Source organism: Strigops habroptila, chromosome 11 (assembly GCF_004027225.2).
Source record: "Strigops habroptila isolate Jane chromosome 11, bStrHab1.2.pri, whole genome shotgun sequence".
Lineage (NCBI taxonomy): Eukaryota > Metazoa > Chordata > Aves > Psittaciformes > Psittacidae > Strigops > Strigops habroptila.
Genome location: NC_046360.1, coordinates 21,185,464 through 21,211,585, shown reverse-complemented (window position 1 = coordinate 21,211,585; position 26,122 = coordinate 21,185,464). Strand labels below are relative to the sequence as shown.

The window sequence follows — 26,122 nt, the reverse complement described above, 5'->3', positions numbered from 1 at the left end:
TGCAGCCCAGGATACGGTTGGCTTTCTGGGCTGCAAGCGCACACTGCTGGCTCATGTTAAGCTTCTCATCAACCAGCACCCCCAAGTCCTTCTCTGCAGGGCTGCTCTGAATCTCTTCTCTGCCCAACCTGTAGCTGTGCCTGGGATTGCCCCGATGCAGGTGTGGGACCTTGCACTTGTCTTGGTTGAACTTCATAAGGTTGGCATCGGCCCACCTCACAAGCGTGTCAAGGTCCCTCTGGATGGCATCCCTTCCCTCCAGCGTATCAACCGAACCACACAGCTTGGTGTCGTCGGCAAACTTGCTGAGGGCACATCGATCCCACTGTCCATGTTGCTGACAAAGATGTGGAACAAGACAGGTCCCAACACCGATCCCTAAGGGACACCACTTGTTACTGGTTTCCAACTGGACATTGAGCTGTTTGCTACAACTCTTTGCGTGCGGCCATCGAGCCAGTTCTTTATCCACCGAGTGGTCCATCCATCAAATCGGTGTCTCTCCAGTTTAGAGACGAGGGTGTCATGCGGGACCGTGTCGAACGCTTTGCACAAGTCCACGTAGATGACGTCAACTGCTTTGCCCCCATCTATCAGTTCTGTAGCCCCACCATAGAAGGCCACCAAGTTGGTCAGACAGAGTTTCCCCTTAGTGAAGCCATGTTGGCTGTCACCAACCACCTCATTGTTTTTCATGTGCCTTAGCATGCTTTCCAGGAGAATCTGCTCCAAGATTTTGCCAGGCACGGAGGTGAGACTGACTGGTCTGTAGTTCCCTGGGTCTTCCATTTTCCCCTTCTTGAAAATGGAGGTTGTATTTCCCTTTTTCCAGTCGTCGGGAACTTCACCTGACTGCCATGATTTTTCAAATATGATGGACAGTGGTTTAGCAACTTCATTCGCCAGCTCCTTCAGGACCCGCAGATGGATTTCATCAGGTCCCATGGACTTGTGGGAAATCAGGTTCTTAAGATGATCTCGAACCTGATCCTCTCCTACTGTGGGCCTAAGGTCTTCATTGTCACAGTCCCTGCATCTGCTTTCCAAGATTTGGGCAGTGTGGTCAGAGCATTTGCCAGTGAAGACTGAGGCAAAGAAGTCATTAAGAACCTCAGCCTTCTCCAAAGCATTATGACAGAATTGCACTTGAAATAAGGGCAAATAGTAGTGTGTTTTGATTTTAGTCTTCCAAAGATGTATTTTGAGGAAACATGGCAGTTTGTTTTGGGTTTGTTTTATTTTTAAAGAACAGAAAATAGAGAAAAGAGGCAGGGGGAAAAAGGAGGTAGGGGAAAATGGCAATCTGGCTTTTTGGCACGAGTGAGCAAGTTTGTGTGCATGTGTAAGACTTAGAAGGAAAAAGACTGATCATCCCTAGTGGGCATTTATTGGAACTAAAAAGACAGTTTGTTGGATTTCATTTTATAGAAGACAGAGATGTTTTCAAAGTAGAAAAGCAAAGAACATCTGTCCTTTTGGCAGCCTGTGTGGCACTTCTGTCCATGTGGAATCAAGAAGTGTCCTTCAGTCTTATCTTGATGTATATTATTTTCTAACCATATCCATTTCTGTTGTTTCTAACCATAAGACATGGAGAGGAAAAGGTAACAAACATATAATTATTATAATTATTAATAATTATTGTAATTTATATATATACCTATTTAACATAATTATATGTGTTTTCTAAGGGAGGTGGGTAATAGAAAGTTTCATGTGTGGGAGGGGTAGAAAAATCGCTAATGGGAGTTAGTATATATGCACAGGTGTAGTAAAAACCTTGTGGCTGGAGCAGCAGAGACCACTGTAGCCGCAGCAGTGCACAGCCATCTCTTGGCCTGCCAAATTTGATTACTCTCTGCATTGTTGCATTTGGCTGGAGTGGAGGTAATGGTTGAACATTGTGTCCTTCTAAAAAAACAGGAATAAAAATGCATCTGAATTGCTTGGAAAATGAATAGATGCTTGATTTTACATAAGGTATTAAGGTGAAATTAAAACATTTGACAATATTATTAAAGGCCCGTTTCTTTTTTATTTCAACTTCCAGCCATCTGATTATGGATATACTGTAGACATAATTGGTAAATAAAAAATGATCTAAAATTATAAGTAGGATCACAAATGCAAGCATTGAAGAACCAGGGAAATGCTGGTGTTCTCAGTTTAGTCTACTTTTTCTGTAAGAGTTACGATAAGACCTTTTATTTTGTGGTCACTTACTGTATGGTGATGAGGCTGTAAACCATATTCCTCATGTTTCAACTATTCTCCAGTGAATAGTGACTGTGACTTCCAGAAAGAGGGAGAGCACATAGGGTGCTGAAGCACATAGACTTGAAGCACTTGGATGCTGCATGTTAAGTAAAAATCCTTAGGAATGGGGAATATGTGCCTTCATGGTAAGGTTTTAATAATTTTTAGTAAGCTAAGCCCTAGGAACCATACATTGAGCCACAAATGATAACAAAAATCTGAGTGACTGTTTGAGAATTTGTCAAAATAGAGAGGTTCTGCATGTGGTCATGCAATCAAAAGCTATTGTAAATCATACATACAGGAGCCAGGGCTGATTTTGGTTATTGTTTGTCCTCATTTTCTTGAGTGCTGGACTTTCTCTTTGAGCAATTTTCTCATAACATATGTTTTTTGTGAATGTTGGAATGAAAAAGGGAGAATAAATTTGAAATGTATCTTTGGAGACCACTCACATAATTCTTTAAATTGGTTGCATCTTCATTTTGAGCTAATAGTGATTCATGGCCTCTGGAGAAATGTGTTCTTTCAGAGATTCTTTCTCCTGAAGTTTTACTGTTTAATACAAGTTATCATACAATGTTTTACACATAAAGATTGCTTAATATGGAAGGAATACAAAGAAGTTAATGTGTGCACTAATTGCACTAAAGAAATTGGGGAGGTTTCTACAAGAGCTGTCATTTGGCTACTTCACATTTTTATTGTGTTCATCTTCCTGTAAATTTCATGGTTGTTTTGTTTCATTTTTCACTTAAAATTAGAGCCTTGTGCTAGCTTATTGATCATAGATACAGCTTTGGGCTTAGTCATAAATGTTGATTAAATACTAAAAGACAGTGATTGCCAAGTTTGATTTCAAAGTATTTAGCAGCTATCAGTGCTATCTCTGTACTTTCTAGTAAGTGCTTCTTCAGGTGGTGAGAATACTTTATGGTTGTACATTTACCCCTGAAAATAACATACTGCCTTTGAGGAAAAATAAATACATCTATCGGTTGATATGAGAAGTTAACACCAAAAGATAAATGAATTTAGGACACGCTGACGGCTTATAAAACAAAGGCCCATTTCTTTCTAGTGCCAGTACTCACTGCCAAGATTCATCGTGGTTAGATGAGATCCAATCCATATTACAGAAAAACTGTTGCTGCAATAATGGAAAACATAAATCACATTTAGGATTATATTATTTTCTGATAATATCCGCTGATACATATATACCTCTTTGTATCAGTGGCTTCCTGTTGGTGTGGTCTCTAGTTAGTTTTCCTTCAACACAAATGCATGCTGCTGCTGGCCCCGAAGAGCACTGCAAATGCTGAAGGCACACGAGCACTGCTTGGCCAACCACTGCATCTCGTGTGTGTGGCCAAGAGTGGTTCCTGTGGCTGTTGCACCAGCAAGTTCAGAGATGCGGCAAATTCCAGGGGTGAGGGGGGGAAGTAATAGCCGATATGAAAGGACTTTTTATAGATTTTGAAGATCCTGAGTCCCAAGTTCTTTACCTGAAGGGTTTTTTTGGGAGGGGTGTTTTTTGGGGGTGGTTGGGTTGTTTCTATGTTGTTTTGTTTGTTGTTGTGATTCGTTTGGTTGATTTTTGGGGGGGTGGTTCTTTAGTAAAATGTCAGCAGTCCGTATTCAAAGACCTTTGCACAGTAGGGGAAATAGCATTCTTTGCCGCTGAGCATTAGCTGTTTGATCTAAATTAAATTACAGTTGATGGAGCAGTTTATTCTTTCAGAATTGTCCTTAGAGGTGACAGGGAATTTGTGAATGCTTGCTCTGTAGTCTTTGCAAGAGCAGGCATTCAGAAATGAAGCTGAGATTGCATCCTTTCAGAAGGAAAGGGAGGCTGTTATTTAATACCTCTCCGGACCCCCCACGCCACTGTAAGGTGGCACTGCTGCTGAGAGGGGCAGTTTGTCTCCTTCCCGTCCGCCTCCCTGAGCCCATTCCCACCCAGTCCTCTCTGGCAGCAGGCGGGTGTGTGGGCACCAAGTGGACTGAGGAGCTGCATGTTCTTGTGCTGTCACTCGGCAGCTGATTAGGGGGAGTTTGAGCTTCACTCTTGTTTAATCCAGTACTCAATTATAAACCAGCATCTTTGATAAACATCAGTGTAACAGTTCTAGGAAAAGGTATTATTGTCTTACTATAAAGTCTGTCTTTTAATTTCAGAATAATACAATTTTTTCTTATGAATTAGTTTAAGCTCAGTTTGTTGTGTAGAGGTGCATATATTGTCATTGTTTCCTAATGTAGTAGTTAAAGTGCTAGTAGTGACCCTAGTGCCATTACTTTTCCACACCTTCCACTACTGACAGCACTACTGACAGTAATATTTTTGTATATTTTTAGACAGGGTAAGCCAGTAAAGTGTTGAAGGCAATAATTTGATTTTGGGAATCCATCTGTACCTTCCTCTGTTATTTTTCCTGAAAGCCTCAGACCTTGAGGTAATAGTTAATAGATTTTTTTGTCCTATATATGACCTGGCAGTCTTGGCCATCTTGCAGAGTACATGCTGAAGATGCAACAAGTTACCCTTTTTAAGGAGTAAGGTAGTAACATTTTTGGTCTCAGAATTTTTGTTTTGACTTAAATAGCTCAAGTTTAATTTGAAGTGCACAAGGCCAGTTACGTTCCACAGTGAGGTAAACATCTGCAGTTTCTCTGTGCATGAGATCTCTGCCTAGTGAGTGTGTAGTGGTTGTAAGTGCTTACACTGATACTATCAGATGGACTTGTTATTTTCTTATTAGAGGAACAGGCTTGGAAGCCGGCTTAGGTAGGGTTTAATGAATTTCTAAAATGTAGCATAGATTAGTGGCTTATAATACTAAAAGAAAATTAACTACTTTTCTGGGAAAACTGGGAAAGAGCAGCAGCAGGGGTTTCTTTTTAACCTTTCTTTCTGTGTGTTTATTAATGAAAAGGAAGCTGTAAATAAACAGGTGTGTGTCAGGTTTTCACGCGTGTGTTGATAGAGTTAGTGGAGTTAATAAAATTAGTGTAAATAAAACATTAATTATGGAATGTTTGGTAGAATGGAAGAGAGGGAAGAAGAAAATATGATCTTAACCACTGTGGTGGGGTTTTTTTTTTTTGTAACCACCAAGTAACTTTAAGGGTATTGTATATAACTATTACTAATATCTTCATTTCAGTGTGTGTGGTGACAGAAACTTTTGATCTTGGAAGTTATTGGCCCATGTGCTGGATCCTTAGATAGATGTAGTATATTCTTAATATTTAAAAATAAGGGGTTTTTTTAAAGAAACTATCCTCTCACTTTGAACAGGGAGGCGCATATTGCATAAACACTGTGTGCTGTTTCAGAAGACATCAAACCCTGTCATCTTTCTCTTGCTCAGTCAGAAAGACCTATGCAATGTGGCAGTTAGTTCTGTTCTGAATTGGCACAGCACTGTGCTCTGAAGATCAGCCCAAGTTTCTCAGAACTTATGTCAATTATTGAATGGACCTCAGATGTTAAAACAGACAAAACCCCCACCCTAAACATTGGGAAGCTTTTGATCTGTGCTTTCATGCAGGGAGCTCAGCTACTCCATTTCTCTCACCTTTTGTTTCATTCTTTTTCAGGATCCCAATCTGAGCTTGTCATAACCTTTCCCAGGTTCCTTCTCAGTTATTTCCCAGTTGGTCCCAGTGATGCATGTATTAGTCTTTATTTTGATGAAACCTTAGTATATTTTCTTCTATTTTCATGAATTTTATTGGGTACTTCTTGCTTTCTTACGTTACATCTTTTTTTTTTTTGTTTATTGTTACTATAACTGTTATGAAAGGAACAAGTAGAGTAAGTGTTGACTTCATTTTGCCTGCAATTAAAAAAATGGTCTGGATGATTCATTTAGCTGACAAAAAGTGATACACAGAGATGTCTTAGTGGTTACTTGCAGAGGTACCAAAGTGAAATGGGACATATCCAGTTGCCTTTCAAAAGAGGAAAATAAGGCAACCAATCCAGTGCTGAAAAGATACAAACCAAAGATAAGTTTTTAGTCAGTTTTTGTCTGGCCCCTGTGTCACAGGATGTAAACAGAATGGCAGTTTGTTTTAGGGGAACTAGCAGCGTCGCTGACAAGTTTAGAATCAGATGGATGATTTTAATGAGCCAGTTAGGCTTGTTCTTGGATTTTGGTGTCATACTCTGAAGTAGCTGCTGAGTTTTTTGTCTCAGATCTGACAATAATTGTAGGCATGTCAGCTCTCACTGTAATACTGCTGGCTGTCATCATGTAAGTCTACATTAGAAACACATCTAAATGCAAGTATTTAACAGTTATTCCGTTACCAGTATAGTAGTCTAGAAATAACATAATTGTGATTTGATATTTCTATTGAAACAAATGGCATTGCTGTGTTAGATAAAGCATTTGAGTTAAAGTATTCAAATAGTTGCATAAAGAGGAAAGACAGACGTTAGGCACATTTCCTTACTTAAAAATGATCTGTGTGAAACAATCTAAAATAAATCTTTTCTAGTTGTCAGTTTAATTTTTCCTAGACAAGTCATACCCTGTTTTAATTTTTCAATATCTTAGTTCTTCATTCCACTACCATCTTTCAGGTTTGTTATTTTTCTTTGTAGGTAGATCTGGGAAATACATAACTATGTAGCTCACAGGGATTGCCAAAAAAGCCAGGATTTTCTTACACCTGGACAATAAACTGAAACATACCTTGTGTGTATAATGTCTATAGATGTGTGACTTCCTGATGCAGAGAGTGATACTATCTCAGTTGCCCTTTTTGAGAGAGAGGGAGAACATTATTGTGCAGTGAAACCCACCATATTTCCGATGGAATTCTCCCATTTTATTAAACGAAATCAGAAAGCCATGCCTTATGAATCAGCTTTTGTCCTTAAGTTGGCTTGGCCAGGGCCTTTTGATGGGTATCCCATTATGTTCTCTAGACAAACCCATTTCCTTCTTTCTTCTCCCCTCCTGCCCTATTATGTTGAATCTCTTTACCAGTTCTAACTCAGACCAAAAAATTAATTTTCTTGGAAATAAGTGGCAGTGTAGAGGGAAGAAATGTAATTTTAGTGCTGCTGCCATAGAAAGCACTGCAGTGCAAATCATCCCTACTGTGAAGCAGAAGGTAACTCAGACAGGAACAAGCTTTGAGAAGCCAGGCTTCATAATGTATACTGCTTATTGCCCTTATGCCTTATGCACTGGTGTCTGTGTGGCTGTGCAGTGGGAATTAGGGAATTCTCCAGCTGAACACTAACCATTTTTAATTCTGTTGCCTTTTTCTGGCAGATTTGATTCTTGATGGGGTTCACTGTACAAGTGTCAGTCAGAGTGTGTGTAAAGGAGACAAGACAGTGACGGGGTTTGAGACTACTTGCCTTTTTTGGTTTTTTAGCAACTTGTATTTCTGGTGGATTAACCTGGCTGTGCTGCCACAGGATCACACTTTAATAAATAAGTAGTTACCTATTAAAAGAATTTTTTTTTATACTATTGGCAATAGTCTAATAGCAGGGGTTATTATATTGGTTATCGTAAACTCTTCTGTTGTGGATCTTGATTACTGCTGTGTTTATCTCCATCATAGAGTTTTGGCTTAAAAATCAGACAGAACCAGGCAAAGAATATTCTCATAGCTCACAGGGAGTTTTAGTGCTGTGTCTTAAGTTTTACAAGCATAGAATCTAGTAGATTGAAAGGAACTTCTGGGAGGCTCCAGTACAACCTCCTCCTCCCCAGAGCAAAACCTACTAGAGCATGTTGTTGAGGATCTTGTCTAGCTGAGTTCTGAATATTTGTGAAGATCCCACAACCTCTCTGGGCAAAACTATGTTCTACATTTTGACCACTCACAAGGGAAGAATGTTTTCCCTTTATCTAGTTGGAATTTCCAGTGTCTGTTGCCTTTATTCCTATTCTGTTTCACCTGTGAGAAGAATCTGGATTCATCTTCTCTAGATATTCTCACCTGGCAGTTGTACATGGTAAGTAAGTACTCCAGATGTCTCATGACTACTGAAGAATTGCCTCCCCTGACCTGCAGGCTACATATACAGCCTAGTATATGGCTGGTCTTTGCTGCAAGGACAGCACTGCAGGCTCCTGTTCAGCTTCACAGGATCACCAGGTTATCTTCCATAAAGCTGCTGCCTGCCAATTGAGTTTCCCTGTTTTCTAGTGCTGACCTTCTCTTCAGGAATTGTCAACCATGTCAGAGAGAAAAACCGTGAACATCCTTAAATCTGATTACAAGTTGCATTGATAAAGTTAACAATAAATGTAGGACTTCTGCAGGCATTAACTAACCCTCCCTTGACACTGTGATTAAGAAATTAACAGTGCAGAATTAAATACAGCATTTGCTAAGTGGTTTAAAAACAGATGAATTGATAACAAAGCAGTTGAAAATGGAGAATTGTTATTCAGTGCTGCTGCTTGTAATAGGACTCTGTTCTTGCCTCTGTTACTCACTGTTCTCATAATAGGATCAGAAAAAATTGGTGCAGTCTCATAAAATTTGCTGATGATGCAGAAGTAGAAAGTTAAATAACGATTAGTTCAGAAACAGTACGGTTTCTGTCAGATACTTGGCTCATTCAAACAGCATCTATTCTAATACATCCAAATATAGAAAGGGCCTACAGATGGTGTTTGTGTCCTGAAGTGCAATGACACTTAACATGATGAAACATTATTATGACTAACCAATTGAACATCAGCCCCTTCCTTGATTTTGATAGCTAAGAGGATAAGAAGTCTCGCCTTTATAGGCAGAGGGGCAGAGAAGGAGAGCAATTGAAAATTTCTCTGCATAGACTAAATGAGGTGATTGTTGAGCAGTTGCTACAGATTCTGCGGTGTTTTCTTCAGGATAGATGTGGGAAAGCTAGGAGGATTCAGAGATGATCTGCAGTGCTTGATTCTTGGAAGGTAAGGAGAGATAGGAAGGAGAACATAGAGTGGGAGGGGAGGACTTGGAATGGATCTTTGGGTTACATGGTCCATCTGACTCCTTTAAAGGCAAGTTCATTTCTAACTGCAGCATTTTCAACATGTGCTTGTCTCGCCTGTTTTTAAAAAACACATCTGCAACAGTGGATATTTTGCAACCTCTCAAAAAGTTCAGCACGTTTTGGCCCATACTGTTAAAGACTTGTTTTCTGAAACCTATACTCAGTGTTTCTTTCTGCTGGTTATTTCTTATTCTACTTGCCATAGACAAGGAGAATAGATTATTGCATTTCTCTTTCATGCAAGTTTTTGGTTAAAATTGTTTTCCTAATTCTTGTCATTTCTAGACTAAAAAACCTACAGTCAAACCCAATCTTTAAAATATAACATCTCATTGATATTCTTATTATTGCTTCTCAATCTATAATAGATAAAATATATATCTAGAGAAGTAAATATATAAAAGTGACAGTAATACTCCAGCAGAAGCCTGACAAATATAGAGTGAAGATATTACTTTGGCCCAGAAAGCCAACCGTATCCTGGACTGCATCAAAAGGGGAGTGACAAGCAGGTTGAAAGAGGCCCCTCTACTATGGTCTCATGAGACCCCACTTGAAGCACTGTGTGCAGTTCTGGTGTCCCCAACATAAGAAGAACATGGAGTTGTTGGAAAAAGTCTAGAGGAGGCCACGAGGATGATCAGGGGGCTGGAGCACCTCCTGTATGAAGACAGGCTGAGAAAATAAGGGCTGTTCAGCCTGGAGAAGAGAAGCTGCGTGGAGACCTCAGAGCAGCTTCCAGTATCTGAAGAGGGCCTATAAGGATGCTAGAGAGGGACTCTTCATTAGGGACTGTAGGGCTAGGGCAAGGGGTGATGGGTACTAACTTAAACAGGGAAAGTTCAGGTTAGATATAAGGAAGTTCTTCACTTTGAGGGTGGTGAGGCACTGGAACAGGCTGCCCAAGAAGATGTGAATGCTCCATCCTTGGCAGTGTTCAAGGCCAGGCTGGATGGGACTTGGAGCAACCTAGTCTAGTGTGAGGTGTCCCTGCCCATGGCAAGGGGTTGGAACTAGATGATCTTCATGTCCTTTCCAACCCAGACCATTCTATGATTCTATGATTTATTCAGACAAACTGCAGAAGTTCAGTGAGGAGGCAGCCTGTTTGTGACTTACAAATGGGTATGTGGAGAAAGATTTAAGGTAAATGATTGCTAATTGAGGTAATTTGTCAAAAATCTGTCTCAATCTGTCAGTTCTGTCAAAAAAGATGTAACAAAGTCCAGTATTTACAAACAAAAGCCATGCAAATTCAGCGTGGAGATGAAGCCACTTTTTAATAATTGGGGTAATTAACAATAAATTAATCATGGAAAGCAGTTGCTTCTTTATTACTGATATCTTTAAAACAAGACTCTATTGGATTTTCAATGATCTGTTGCCACATTATCTTAGAGGAAGTATGTTGCAGCAGGCTGTGAGTGAGTTTCTATGGCATGTGCCCTGCAGGAAGTCAAACTAGATAATCACAGTAATCCTTTATAGTCTTGGAATTGATGAATCTTTAAATCTGTTTAGTCAGGACCAGCTGTGTTGAAAAACAGCATTACTAAAATACAATAAAAATTGCTAAGAAGGAGTGGATATACTCCACTGATGTGCTTTATATTCTTTCAAGCAAGAGAGTTGTATGCAGAAGTCTAATTTTTTGTAGCGTTGTCTTTCTGAGATGATATGCTAATTCTTGTACCCCTTTAAACATATTCTTTATGGTTTTTGATGACTTTTCTACTTGGCAAGGACTCGCTTTTCAGCTATTTATGTATAAACTGTGGAAAAGATTGACATTCAATACTTTTTTTGGCTGGCTTATGTTTCAAACAATGTAGAGAACCACAGATATTTTGGATGTCTTTGAGTGGGAGATCACCAGAAATCATTCATATGCTGTGTAAAGGTGTAAGAGTGAGTCAATAGCTAGTTCTTTTGAGACTGTACTGCTGCAGCAGCTGAACATCGGTTGTGTGCTTGAGGGTACTGCATTGCCAGATGCGCCGTGTTTCAGTCAAGATACAATGCTGACATAATGCTTGACTGTTATTTATTAACTGGAGTTTTTAACCATTACATCTGAGTTGAGTGTTAGCCTAATGAGAAAATGTAATTTTTCTTCCTTTCCTTTTGGCTTTTGGCTGTGGAGCATGCTATTACATTTTAAGCACTGATGAAAATACCTCACTTCTATCTCAGAAGGTGACCCTCTTTAAAATAGATTTAAAAAGCCCTCAATATTCCACACTAACAGGAACGCTTTGAGGTTTTTCTTTGGTTTTAATTTTTTTTTTTTTTTTCCATAATAACGAGATGCCCTTAGTGGAAAAACATGGTTTTGTTCTGATGTTATTTGGATCTTTGTTTAAAATCTGCAGTTTTGGCAGCTGCCAGCCACAGGTCCCTTCCAAATATTTGCAGTGTTATTGTCACTTAAATGAAACGAACACTTTTAAATTGAAGAGGTTGAATTAGTTCTTTATCCTGGGTGTTGTACCTGTTTTCTCTTAGCTTTTTATTTGCAGCTCTCGTGCTCATCTTTAAATTATTTTGATTTTCTATTTACCAAAAAATTTAATATCTTAGGGCAAATAGTTATTTGAAAAGAGGCTTTATTTTTAATTTACATCCTACTTGCTGCATTCTACTCTTTTTATCTACTTTTATTTATCTACTAAATTGTAATTTATGTTTCCAGTCGTGCTATGTCATGAGGTGGCTGTCAGCCCAGTGCCAGGGTTTACAGCTAGTCTGCTTCACACATTGTTTCATAGGGTGAAGGAGGTTATCTTTAGCTTGCATTTGAATCAGTTATTATTTTACTAGTACTTTTCCTGAGGCTGCATGTGGTGCTGCGTTTACTGTTAAGGCAGAAGAAATTACTTTTTTATATAAATCTGATTTTGCTGGATCAGACTCTTAACAGTATTTCTGGCTGTTCTGAAACCCAAACCATCTTGTCACAGAGTTGATCATAGAGTTCATTTCCATTTGCTATTAGCTGTCTGGAAGCATTTTCCCTAAAAAATCGAGATACTTTGCACCTAAGCATAGCCAACACCGCCTGCATAGTTCAGAGATGTCTGTATCAGCAGGGTTGCCAAATAAAATAATTTCTGCTTTTACTAGCTTTGTGTCCTTGACCGGGCATCTGAGACAGAGGCTCCAGTCAAATGGTGGTAGTCATTGACAGAACTGATATACTTTGAATCTTTCTCTTTAGGAGAGACTTTGTTCGTCATGTATAAACACTAAAATCTGAACTTCAACATGTAAAAAAGGACAGTTATTTAGTCAGTAGTAACAGTTGCGTGGATCCCATGACCTGCCCTTTTTTTCTCCTTCTGTCATGCTCTGAAGTAGGAGTATCATAGATGGTTTGCATAAATAAGAGCTGTGGTTGCTGCATTCATTTCCTTTTTCGTAATAGTAGGGGGAGGCATATAATATGTCTGAGACAAATGTGCATCACTGTTAAAAATGTTGATACATCAGTATGAGTTTGTATAGATTGAAATGGCTCAAAAAACCATAAAAAAATCATTGCTTTCAGTAAGTAGAAAATACTTCTGTATAAGGGAATTCTGGGCTATAATTTTCTCCCGTATTTTCCTCTGCTGAACAGTGGTATCTGATTTTGGAAGCTTCTTCAGTTAAGTTCTTCAGTATTAGAACTTTCTAATACTTGAGGGAGATGTTCTGGTTTTTCATCTTGCCCTTTTCCCCCCTCTTCTTAAAAAAAAAAAAAAGGATTAAGATTAATGTTTCTGATGCGCATAAAGCAGTTGTGATTTTATCAGTAGTGTTGGGTTCAGTAGTCCTCTCCTGACAGAAACGTGAATCTTGAGTTCCAATGTATCAGGTAAATCTGATGGATTCAGTTCATTCAGCCTACAAAAAGACAGATTGTATTGCCTGCACTGCCTTTAACTGCACGTGAATATATGCTGCAGGTAAAACGTGAATGTAAACTTTTACTTCCCATTAATCTCTATCTAAACAGCTTGATACTTCTAAAGTTCAAGATTTTAAGAACAACAAATGGGATTTTGGAACTAGTTATGTAATTTTTCATTTCTTAATGTAATGTAAGGAAGCTATGCTGAATACTGTGGGAATTACAATAAATGTTAATTATATTACTAAGTAGTTGTTTGCAGAATAAATATTGCACAATAAAACCAGAATTTCCATGTTGTTTGCTGTCTCTGAAACAGATTTTTGTGACCAGAATCATAAACAAAATGACAGATGCTACCATAGGTTAAGGCATAAGAAACCAATATGCTTTTCTACTTAGAACTGTTCCTCTTAAGTTGAAATTGTCACTTCTGGAGGAGTGACATTTACTGGAACCTGTCTATGAGAAGCAGAGCTGAAATGTTTTTGCAGTTGAACAATACTGAAATGTCTTTATTTTTTAATTTACATGAGAAGTATGTGATTAGGAAACTGTTGGAATACATTCAGCCATTTTCTTTAGGGATTCGCAGAAATGTTGCAGGACAAATGGTGGCATCATGCCCAGGATCATCAGTTACAAAATGCGCTAATCAAACTGGTCTGCAAATAATGGCCTGTGTTCTGTATATTATTGGAATGATAGTGTGTGTAGTTTAGTTGTGGAATTTTTTCCTTAACATTTTAGGTGCCCCAATACAACTTTAAAACCTGGCTTTTTGCAAAGTCGTCTTTAACATAATGAGCTCGTATTGCGTGTCCTTTGTGAAGATCCTAACACAGACAAATTGTCAGACACTTTTAAGGTTACATGTATTGACCCAGTATTGACTCTGTGACTTCTTTTGAAACTACTTCTCTTCCTGCTGGTATTTGTCAGGTCCAAATATAGACCATTCCACATGTGTGAATGAGAATATTGATTTTGCGTGCTGCATGGTACTGTGTGAGAGAAGCTGGAAAAAGGGCAAAAGTACCAGGTTATACACTTGAACCACATAGCAGTGGATGTGAATTTCCTGTTGAGTATGTAAATAGCATTGAAAGAGCAGATGTTTAACTTAAATGCAATGGAAATGTTTTGGGGATGAAGTATTCTTCAACTTTAGCATTTGGTGCTGCTAAGGGGAAAATGTTTACCTGACAGCGCTTGTTATATACTGTTATCAGTTTGCATTTCATGATAGATATTTATCATGTGTTATTTAGACAGCTTGATTATTATGGAGTAGTGTGAATGCTAATTGTTAATGTATCTTCTAATAAAAATAGCATGTTTCTTCAAAGTGGAAACAAAAGCATTTAACTCTACTTTAAAACCCATGTGAAAGGTAATATAATTTCTCTGTCATGCAGAAGAATTACCTTAAAATACTGATTTATGGGGTGGATTTATTGTATTTGCAAAAGAATATAGCCATTTAGTCATGGGTAGGAAGCTTTCTTCTGAACATTACAAGTTCTTTTGCATTTAAATAATGGTAAAAAGCCTACTAGAAGTATGAAATATAGAGGCTTTCACAGTTATTCAATATTGCTTCAGTTTCTTTCAGAGCAAAATGTTTCCATTTATTACCTCTCTGACGGGTAAATACTGCCAGTTAGTATTGAATGCAGTGTCTTCCTCAGATCCACCAGATTTATCTATTTTTCAGATGGAGGCCCTGCAGCTTCCCCTTTTCTAATACATCAGAGGATAAATGGCTTCTGCTGGCACTCAAAGACTGCTTGCAGCAGGAGGCATTTTGAATGGTTGTAGCAGAGATGGTAGCAGGAGGTTGAAAGTCCTCCTGTTTCAGCAGATTTACCAATACTCCAAGCTTTGCAGGACCAGAACTTTTGGGGGAAAAAGAAATACACTTGCTATGGATCGAGATAATAAATTTTACCTCTGGGAGACCACATAATTCAGCATATATATTTTGGGATGTTAAGTACCATTATGACTGTGATTTTTCTGTAAATAGAGGACACAAGTCTACAAGGAAAATGATGATGTGAGCAGGGAACATTTGATACCAATTTTAGTTCCGCTTATTAAAGCTTGTTCGCTGCTGGGACCTCACATTTGCAAACAAGGAAGGACAGGTTGGGGATGTGAAGGTCAAAGGCTTCCTTAGCTGCAGTGACCTTGAGATGGTATAGCTAAGGATCCTGAGAGGAGGAAGCAAGACAAAAAGCAGGGTAATAAACCTGGACAAACTCTGACCTCTTCAGAGATCTGCTTGAAACAGTCCTATGGGACAAGGACCTGGAATGAACCAAGGAACTTGGCTGTTTCAAGAATTACCTTGCCTAAACTCAAGCAGGGGTCCATCTCAGCAAGCAGGAATTCCAGCAAAGATGCCAGGAGGCTTGCATGGATGAACAAGGAGCTTCTAGCAGAACTCAGAAATAAAAAGGAAGTATACAGAAGGTGGAAGGAAGGACAAGGAATCCGAGAGGAGTATGGAGATACTATCCAAGTATGCAGAGACCGGGGTTAAGAGAACCAGCAACCCACCTGGAGCTACATCTGGCAAGGGATGTCAAAGGCAGCAAGAGGGATGGAACTACTGGAGAGAGTCCAGAAAAGGGCCTCCAGGATGGTTGAGGGACTGGAGCATCTCAAGGAAGTACAAGGAAGGGCTGAAAGAGCTGGGACTGCTCAGCCTGGAGAAGAGAAGGCTGAGGGAGATGATAGCAAAGTGTATACATAGCTGAAGGAAGGGTGTGAAGACGACAGAACCAGGCTTTTATCAGTGGTGCCCACAGTGACAAGGCAAGAGGCAACAGGCACAAAAAAATGCCTGTCTGACCAGAAGGAAGCACTTGTGCTGTGAGGGTAACCAAGTACTAGAACAGGTTGTCTGGAGTCCGTTGCCCATGGAGTCTCCATTTTTTGAGCTATCAAAAGCCATCTGGACATGGTCCTGAGCAGCCTGCTCTGGTTGACCCTGTTTGAGCAGGAGCATTGGACAGGATGACTTCCTGAGGCTTTTGACAGCATCAGTCATTCTATGGTGGTTTCTGTTGGCAACAGTAACCAAAGGTCCATGTGGATGGTGCAGCAAAAGAGTAATGGTCTTTGTCAGACGCACTATTTCATCACTTGTCGTGCCTGTGTCTTCTGTGGAGGGAATGATGTTGAGCATGACTAGCAACATGCTTGAACAGGTATTCTCAGTGTTGTCCAATTTGAAGATGTTATCACAAGTCTCATGCTATTTATAGTTGTTCTCAAACCCCCAAAGTCTACAGTCTAGCAATTAGGATAATGTATTCATCGTGTAAAAAAGAAAGGGAAAATTATGCTTTTCAAGCTCAGAGAATGTCTGGAAAATGTGAGTACTCAACACAGAAGATCTTTATACATCTTCCAGATAATGATAACTGCATTATCAGCTGCAAAAGTCAGGTATATGCATGTCAGAGAATTTTTTCCCTTTAGTTGCTTTACAAACCTTTCTTCTTCACTCGTATTTCTGTTTTGGTTGAGCTGATCTTATTCAGAGAGATATTTGGGGCCACATGGTGGGGAAGAAGGAAGCCTCTTTCATGTTCTTAGGCTCTTTCCTTAATGTATTATCTTTCAGAAGGTTGATGTGTATTTATCTATTTAGTAATACTTCTGAAGAAATATGATAAAGCAAAATGTTGTCTTGTCCTGTTGTGTCCTTTTAACAGTTACATAACATGATGAAGCCACCCAAAAATGGGGGGAGACACCAGGAATCTAAATCCCAAGAAATCATCCTTAATTAAATCGCAAAACCCTTGCATGCATTTTTTTTTTTTTTTCCAGCAGAAGGGAAACTAAACTTACCTGAAATTCTGTGTTCTTACATTTCAAAATAAAAACAAAAGTAAATACATTTAATATACAAAGATTTGGAACTGGCTTCAATGAATATAATATGGATTGAAAAGGTGCGGGAGTGTTAATGTCACTTGTTTTACAGTATTAGGAATGAAGAATTAAACCTGTAAGTTTATCAGAATAGTTATCCCATTCAATTACATTTCCTTAAGCTTTGTTAAAAGTTTATTACGATGGTATGAAATGAGGTTAATATTGCTATTACTCCTAAAGAATTAGGAACATCACTCGAATTTCAAGAGAATAATGGTAAGCTGCAGTCTCTTCTGCAGTCTCATTCTGTGTTTTTCCAGCATCTGGCTACCATCAGTGGCAGCCAGGATAGGGGTGAGCTGGAGACGGGGTCCCTTTAGGGTATTTCTTTAACCAAGTTTTTCCTCTTCTCAAGGTAATTATCCACTTATTTTTCCTGGAGAAGACCAATCTCCCTTCTTTGCATTTATTTTTCTGTTAACCAAAAAAACCAAGCTAAGCAGCACTAATTTACACCCAGAATACGTTTCTCATTCTGGCCAAGTTGCATTTCCTGATGATGATGGTACAGAGCCTGAAAGTAACAAAAGCTTCACTAGTAGCAGGAGGTCAGACGCCAAAGCTGCGTCAAATTTGTTTAAAATTGTTTCTGTAGCTGTAAATGGTGTCATCTGTTACTTGTCCCAAGTTGCTGTTTTAGATAACTCAGGTATCTGCAATTATAAACTTGTACTTGGAGTTATTTACATATATGGTACAACTGATTTTTAAAGTGGAAAAGTTGTTTATACAGAAAATTGAAAAATAGAATTTTCTTTGTACCATACTGCATTACTATCAATAAAAATAGGTTCTGAACGGCATCTTTAAGTTAGACATTTAAGGCCTGTGAAGTGATACAAACAAATAGGAAAAAAGTTCTCCTGTTGAAGAAGGGCAATAGCATTGTACTAACCCTTCATAAATCTTCATAATATTCTGAGATGGTTTGATTTGTTAAATACAGAGCACTGTGATAACAGGTTTAAATATTACCTACTGTCCTTCATAGACAGTAATGGCGATCTTGGAAAACAGCCCTTATCAAAGCTGTTTGTTCTTGAAATCATTAAGAGAACATGTCCTCCTCTGTGTTGCGGCATTACCTTAAATGTTGCTATTGCTGTAATGTTACCTGGCTTCCTCTCACCATGACGTTTATAGCTATGAAAAGCTTGTAGGGTATTAGTTTGGTTTGTAATAGATAAAACATATCACCAGGTTTTTGGACTTGTTGGTAGATAGCTTTGATTTAAATACACCATTTGAGTTTCAGAGCAGATCAAATAATTGTTGTTTTCTGTTTATCTTAAAAGGAAGAAGCAAGTGGACATAGTATATCCATCAAAAAGTTACTCTACTACTAAAGTTTGGTATAGGGCGATTCACATGTCATTTAATCTAATACTAAGGGAACGCTTGTAGCAACATCTCTGTTCATCTTGTGAAAGCTTTATTTTGTTGGTTTACTCTGCCTTTACTTTCTTTATTGATACTCCATCATTCTTTTTACCTCTGAAGTTTTTGCTTTGTCGTGTGTCAGCATTTTAAGCTATTTTGCACATTTTTATTGGCAAAAGAGTCTGAAGAATTTATTTTTCTGTCACTAATTTATTCTGCTTTAATACATTCTGAATACAGTAGATAATCAAGTTAAAACAGATTTATAGTACAATAATTTCTGTTTGAAACTAAAAGCTATGAATATTCATAGGAGAAAATACATACTGTTCATGTTAACGTATCCTTACTAATAGAGAGTTAGTAAATAGAGAACTTCAGGATAGGAGAATGGAAATAAACCCAAACCAAGGTGCGTTCCTTAGACTGTTACTTGTTTGAAAGACTAATGTTATTCATTGAATACTCAATGGTGTGCTGTCAAAGAAGTGTGAACTCAACCCCAGACTCCAGGATGGTACCACAACTCTTTGTAAATGTACTTTGTAGTTTTAATTGGGAGAGGGTGTAATTTACTTAACTTTATTCTTGCTTGATCTTGCTTTTTCCTATTTCTTTTCTGTATTTTTAACTGTTATTGAAGTCCATTTTAGTTCTATAATAAAACAGGACTAGATGTCTAGGCACACCCATAGACTGCAAGAATATGTGCAAGTACTAATTGCATTCTCAAATTGCTTTGCTTTTCTGTGGGTGTCAATCTGGATACCTCTGCAGTATCCACATCTCCCCCACAAGTTTTACTTCAATTCCTTTCCCTATTTGAGACATCCTTGTATTGACCTGTAAAGTCTGATCTTTATTCATCAACAGGCACTTAAATGCTGTCTAATTTGATTGGTAGTGTTTAAGGTTTGCATGGTAATCATAGTAGAGATTTGTGGTAAGATTAAGGTATAAATACTGCACAAATCTATGAACTCCATCAGAGCTTTACTATAAAATAATTTGCTTAATTAAAAAATCGAGACAAAACTGAAAAGAAAGGGGTGAGTTCGGTGTTTTCAGCTTTAGCGTTTCCTTTCATGTGCTGTTGATGCTTGCAGGCTTTAATATCTAATTTAGGTACTGAAATCCGTAACAAGGAACCTGGGAAAAGCTACTCACTTGCTTTTATAAAGAAAATAATTTTTGGTGCCCCTCTCCACCCTATAGCCTGAGGCAATGCTATAGGAAATTTCTGAAGGGACTGCTCCCGAGAGAGCCAAAATCCTGACTTCTTTATAGTAGTGTTAAATGAAGTCGTGGTGACAAAATGACTATAAATAGGTTATCCTCCATAATACAGTATTCCATATATTTTCATATGATGTGGTATTTCTTTAGAGAAGAATGGCAAAGGCGGCTTTATATTTCAGAGCCACCACAGGTGCAAAGGGGGAGCTGGCTCCGCTGTGCTGCAGCAGGGAGCAGCTTTGTGTCGGTGTGAGTGCAGGTTGGTTTTGTGGTTCCCCTTAACCGCCGTCACCTGCACTAGGGCCGTGCCCAGGTGTGTGCTGTGTCTCTGTGGGAAGAGGCCGGTTCCGGCCGGTTCCACCACAGACCCGCCTCAGCTCGGAGCTGGCAGCGCCTCAGGGGGGAGCAGGGTTAAGAAGCAGCAAATGGCCATGTAGGCAGTGAGGATGAGGAGAAAAAGAGTGAGAAACAGCCCTGTGAACACCCCGGCCAGAAGAGGAGGAGGTGAACAGGCGTTGGAGCAGGTATCCAACCTTGCTCTGAGGGAAGGAGTGCACTGAGCAGGTTTGTCCTGAAGTCCTGCAGCCCTGGGGCAGAACCCAGCTGGAGCAGGGGAAAAGTGTGAGGAGGAAGGAGAAGCAGAGAGAAGCTGCTGTGCGCTAACAGCCTCGGTTCCTCTGCTGACAGGGAGGAAGGGCATGGGGCTTGGGGACAAGGGGCTTTAGGGGGTTTTCGTCTTTGTTTCTCACCACCAAACTCTATTTTAGTTGGCAATAAAATGAAGTTTTGGCAAGTGAATGTTTTGCTGGGATGGTCATTGGTAAGTGATCTGTCTTTATCACAGGCCATAGATATTTACATTTTATTCCTCCCTGCTCGGTCTGTTGAAGAGGGGGAGTAAGAAGTGGCTGGGGGGAGGCCTGGCAAATGTCAAAGTCAACCCTCCACAGCCCCAGAACCATCTTCTGGCCTGATCTCCACAGAGTTTGTATGGAGTCATTAAAAGGAAAAAACCCTACTGCCAGAACTCTGCCTTCTGATGTGGAGCTGTAAATATGAAGATTATCCAAGTGTTGATAAGCGTAACTTGTTAGTAGTAACAGATCAAAGCAATACAGCAAATGGTTTTGTATCTGGGGATAGTAAAATAAGGCAACAAGATGTGCTCGGGGACAGACGTGCTGCTTGTGAGAGGAGAGTCCCCAGTTCATAAGGGCTATCCAGATGCTTTATCCCTGACACACCTTCATTGTTACTACAAAAGTTTTTCCATAAATACTTTTATATTCTGGATGTGAAGCATTTGCCAAATATGTTCATAAATGTGCACAGCAGATCATTCTGGAGGGACTGAGCAAGTGCTCCTCGCTTGGTAGCTTGTGACAAAACTAAATGAAAAATGTGAGGTTATAGGTTGTAGGAAAATTGTCTGTAAAAGAGAATGCACACTTACATACCAGATTGACTGGCATTTTTTTTACTTAGCTACTTACAAGATGATAAAGTTTCGAGGTTGTTTATGGTGCTACTCTGACTAAAGTCATTAAAATATGTGCATCTTCGTCCTCCCCCCCCCAGCAAGTTAGTTTATTAGTCCCTAGGGTCTTGTGGTGTGGGGAGGGGCGTTATAAACTACTTTTTGACTGCTTCAAACTCTTTTTAGCCTGGAATTAAGCTACATTTAACTCTGTTCTAGCTCTCCTTTCATACAAGTATTTTCCTTCACTTTAATGGATTTTGCATCTATGGTTCACTTCATAACTGTTTGCCTGAGATCACAGCTACAGCTTCCCTGCTTTCAACTCTGATACCTCGTCCTTCCTTCCTTACAGGGGACCTTGTATCATATGAAAAGGACACCGTATGTTTAGCTCTCTGTATATCAGTACTTGTTCGTTTTGTTTAAAGCAGGTGAAATATTTTTTGAAGGATAAGTCTGAGAGCTAAAACTGAAAAGGGCATATTGGAACACGAGAGATATTTGGGGTTTGAAAGAGGGTTGAGTTTGATGGTTTTTCTTTTTTTAATCACTGCATAGGACCTAATGTGACCAGCTTTTACAAAACTCTGTTCTGCAATCTCATTTCTCATGTATTTGTATTTAAAGTAAGTGCTTCTGCTACTTACGTAAAAAAAAAAAGTGTAAAAATAACTCTAGAACATACAGTAATTTAAAAGCATAGTGTTTGGGACTTGAATGCACTGATAGCCTTGCACCATCGGTACGAGAGTGAGGGAGGAGCTCTTTCAGCAGTTTTTTTTGGAAGGTCTGAATATGATGATTTTTGTGCTGATTCATTTCATTGCCAACTGTTTTACTGATAGACCCAGTAGACCTGTTTGATAGACCAAATTTGCTTATTTGATAGTCACAACCTCCATTGTCTTCATCTTGTGTTAGAAATTACAACCTATTTTTGTTCACATTAATAGTGTATTACAGTGGACATTTCCTGTCTTCAGCTTATATAGGATTTACTTTGGACCACAGCTAGTAATAAGACCTAACCACAAATCTAGTAATTTTATACTTACAGCTATGCATGATTATCTTCCTACAATACGTATTTTCAGCCCTGGACATGTGTGTCTTTCTGTTAGATCTGGTGTTTGTATTTCATTTTTCAGGCAGGACCAGAAGCAATGTTGATGCGTAGTTGAAAGTTTGTGCATCTTTTCATCTCGGAATTATTTGATAAGAACACCAGATAGTTCCATCTGTGCTTAACCTGCTTCAGCAAAACAGATGTATAATCAGGTTCAGAGAAATTCACAGATTGCTGATCAAAATGCATTGCACTGAAATCTGTTTTCCTAAGTCATGCAAATCTAGTGGTCTCTCAGGAAAACAAACTCAAGTAGATGGAATTTCATCTCATCTTACCTATTTTTGGTAAAACAAGTGAAAAACATTTTTTCTAGTAATTTGTTTTTCTTTGTGATGTTATTCTGCCTGATCTTGTTTATAAGCACAGGTATCTTTATTTAGAGACCTTTTATAAAGCTCTCATTTACACACAGAAACGTGATCAGGACAGTGTTAACTTTCAGTGCTAAGTCTCACTTTCGGTTCACCCAGTCCGTGTTTTCCCAGGTGAGAGTCAGACATTTCAGGCTTTGTATACACATGGGTATGGTGCTTATTTGTTTAAAAACCAGCATTCTGCTGTAAAATGAGGTTTTATTTTTCTGCTTTTGCTTGGGATCCTCATTCATTGCACGTTGGCAATTTTATACAGTGTGAGACATGGCCATGTAGACAAGAGCTGCCTTAACACACAGTTCTTATCTAGCAGATATTGAAATAGTTTGGACGCACTTCCTTACCTTAGGGTGCTTTGGTGTTAGCCTCAGACTTTCCTTTCTGCGGGCTTCCCATATGTCTGTTTCCTGCAGGGGCAAAAAGTATTTATGCTTCTGGCTGGACTTGGAGAGTTTGGTTTTGCTTCCTCCTCCCTCCTGCTTATTTTCACTCTTATACTTGAAGAATACTAAGGAATAGTAGTTCTTTTAGGAAGGATTTGTGGTGGTGTGTTAGACTTTATTTTTTTTTCCTGATGATTGTGGTGTGGGGTGTTTTTTTGGTGGGGGGTTTTTTTTTGTACTCTCTATGGTAATATTCCTCTTTTAAAGTAGTTTTGCAGGTGGATTTTATCATTAATTGCTTTAGTCTGTATTAAAGTGCAGATAACAAATATTCATATCCCTCTCCCAACATAGATACCTGGGCCAATCTTAGTAATTGGAATATAAAAAGTATTAGGAGTGGTTTTCTTCTGTAGTGAATCATTGTTGCTACTGTTCAGAGCCATGATGTTAGTGACTGACAGAAAACAAACTTTTTCACTTCTCTATTACTTTAAATCTAAAACTTTGGATTTATTATATGATTGCAATAAGTGATCCCTGCTGTACGTAATTAATCCTCTTATCAACAGCATTAGGTTCTGTCAGAAAATGGACGCCTTAGCAGACTGACTCTAAATTTTTAGAAATGCGAAGTTGCTCAGGTTAAATAGCATCAGTTAGCACTACTTTTTGACAGAAATATTTTAAAGCTTGTACAAACTTGATTAATGTTCCTGTAGGGTAATAAATGAAAGTTTGGTAACTTATTAATCTCTCTCTCTTTATCTCTCTTTGTCTTTCTCACACTTTTCTCTTTCCAAACTTACTAATCTCTCCCTCCCTCTTTCTCTCCCCTCCTCCCCCACCCTCCTTTATCTCTTTCTCACTCTCTTCCCCTCTCCTCCCAAAAATATGCCTTTACAGAAACATAAGGTAGATCTTTTCTACAAACTGCGGCATGTGATGAATGAACTCATTGACCTACGTAGACAGCTGCTGTCAGGTCACTTGACACAGGATCAGGTGCGAGAGGTCAAGAGACACCTCACAGTGAGGCTGGACTGGGGCAATGAGTAAGTACAGGTACCAGCTGGGTACTGTTTGTTCTGATTGTTTTGAAATAGCTTTTGTAAAACATACAAGCAAAACTACCAACAACTTTTACCTTGGGCTAGTATTTGTACACAAGAAGAACTTTTGCGTATTTGGAAATCAAATATAACATTTACAATGAGATTATTGCTTAATTCTTCTACTGTTAGTATAAAATGAGCTGTTTGCTTATTAGTAGACCTTTTCCAAGGCTCTCTGCACTTCTAAAAGGATTAGGTCACTTTACATGTTTTGTATGAATATAGTGAATATTAGGCCTGGGAGGATGTCTTCATAGATACTAAATCCACATTTTTTCAACTGAAGTGTTTTTATGGTTGCTGCAATAAGAGAACCTCGCTGTCAGCAGTGGCATTGGAGCTGGGGGTGTGATATTTAGACTTTATTTTAGATAAAGTCATTTCTCAGAGGTTTAGGCTCTCCTTGGTCAGTTCCACAGTGAATTTGCTGAGAGGCTTTTTTAGAGCCAAAGACGACTGCAATTCAGGTAAAAGCTGAAATGGTAATAAGTGGCTATTAGACAAAAACTAGCCCTTCACCAGAGTTGGTTTTGTTCTGAGACAGTGTTACCAGACAGGTTAGTTTTGTGTAAAATGCATATGGCCTTTTCAAAGGAAATCTCACCCTCCTCAGGTGTTGCTTTTCAGCTAGGAGGGGGACTAGTGCTAATTAATATATGGGGGCAGGGAGGAATTCTGAATGTTGACAGCAAAGGAAGAAAGTCAAGTGTTTTTCACTAACATGTCTTTGTTATGACTCTGTTCCTTAGTCACCTACTTCAGGACTCCCTCCGAGAGACATACTTGAATAAATTCAAGATTTAACTAGCCCTCGTGCTATATTTCATTTCTCTCATGTTGAAAGCAAGCTCTGAAGGACATAGGCTAATAGATTGCATCAAGTTATTGTTCTCTAGTGCCAAGTTACAGATATTTTTCATTATCATTCCCAGTAGAGTAAATGGGAACCAAGAGAGCATTTTTGAACATTATGCCTAGATGTTTTTGCTCAAAGAATGTATAGATAAAATCAGTATCAAGAAGCTGCAAAAATGTTAGAAGAAGAAAAGATGAGGAGAGTAGACATGGGTGCAGCAATGAAGAGAATGGGTTGTTCAGTGAGGTGGCTATAGACATCTTTATTCATGTAAAATCATTAAATACAAAGTATATTAAAACTATAAAGGTAAATCTAATACATGACATTTATGGAGAAGCATCAATGAAAACAGTAAATATAAATATGTGATTAAATTAATCTGCTCAGGATGCTTATTTAGGAAAAATATATTTGTGTTTCTTACTACATAAAACCAGGTACTCACCTCCCTAGAGAAAAAGGTATATGCTGTCAGAGATACATGATTCAACAGAAGAGGGTCTTAATAAAGGAACTGCGTAAAAAGGCGTATGACTGGAAAGGTATTTAATGAAATCTGTGCACTGTGCAGTCTGGGATTTTGGAAGGTCTTTCTGCAAAATTACTCTTTTCTGTGGAATTTCTGGGAGATCCTGGCACGTTCTTGTACCTCCCTTCTCCTGAGTTTATCATAAAACTCATGGCCACCTGGCTTAATCTTTTAAAAAAATCTCTAATGATTTTCATATACATATTCACATAGTACTGCCCGTTCCCAAATAATGAAATAGAAGTATGTTGATTGCTGATCTACTTGAGATTTGCAAATAAAATAAGTGAAAAATGTTGTTACTAATGTGCCTTAATGTTAACTGAGAAGCTTAAATCCATGCAGTTTGAGCAGGTCTGTCATTACTCAAGCTAGTACAATCTAGTAAGAGACATTCTGTGACCAAGTAACTTTCAGGAAACAGGTGATCTTACACATCCAATGTGTAGCATGTATTCTTATCTAGTGTAAAGCTACTTTTATCCTGACCTTGATCATTAATGCATTGTATTAT

General features: G+C 38.7%; 1 protein-coding gene across 11 annotated transcripts in view; it reads left to right on the top strand.

Annotated features, from left to right (window-relative positions):
- DOCK3 (dedicator of cytokinesis 3) overlaps positions 1 to 26,122 on the top strand; it is a 210,935-nt gene that overhangs the window by 43,835 nt on the left and 140,978 nt on the right. For all 11 annotated transcript variants that reach the window (XM_030502047.1, XM_030502044.1, XM_030502042.1 and 8 more), the window contains exon 6: positions 24,012 to 24,160. In XM_030502047.1, coding sequence (XP_030357907.1) covers positions 24,012 to 24,160 — 149 coding nt within the window. The remainder of the gene's footprint in view (positions 1 to 24,011; positions 24,161 to 26,122) is intronic.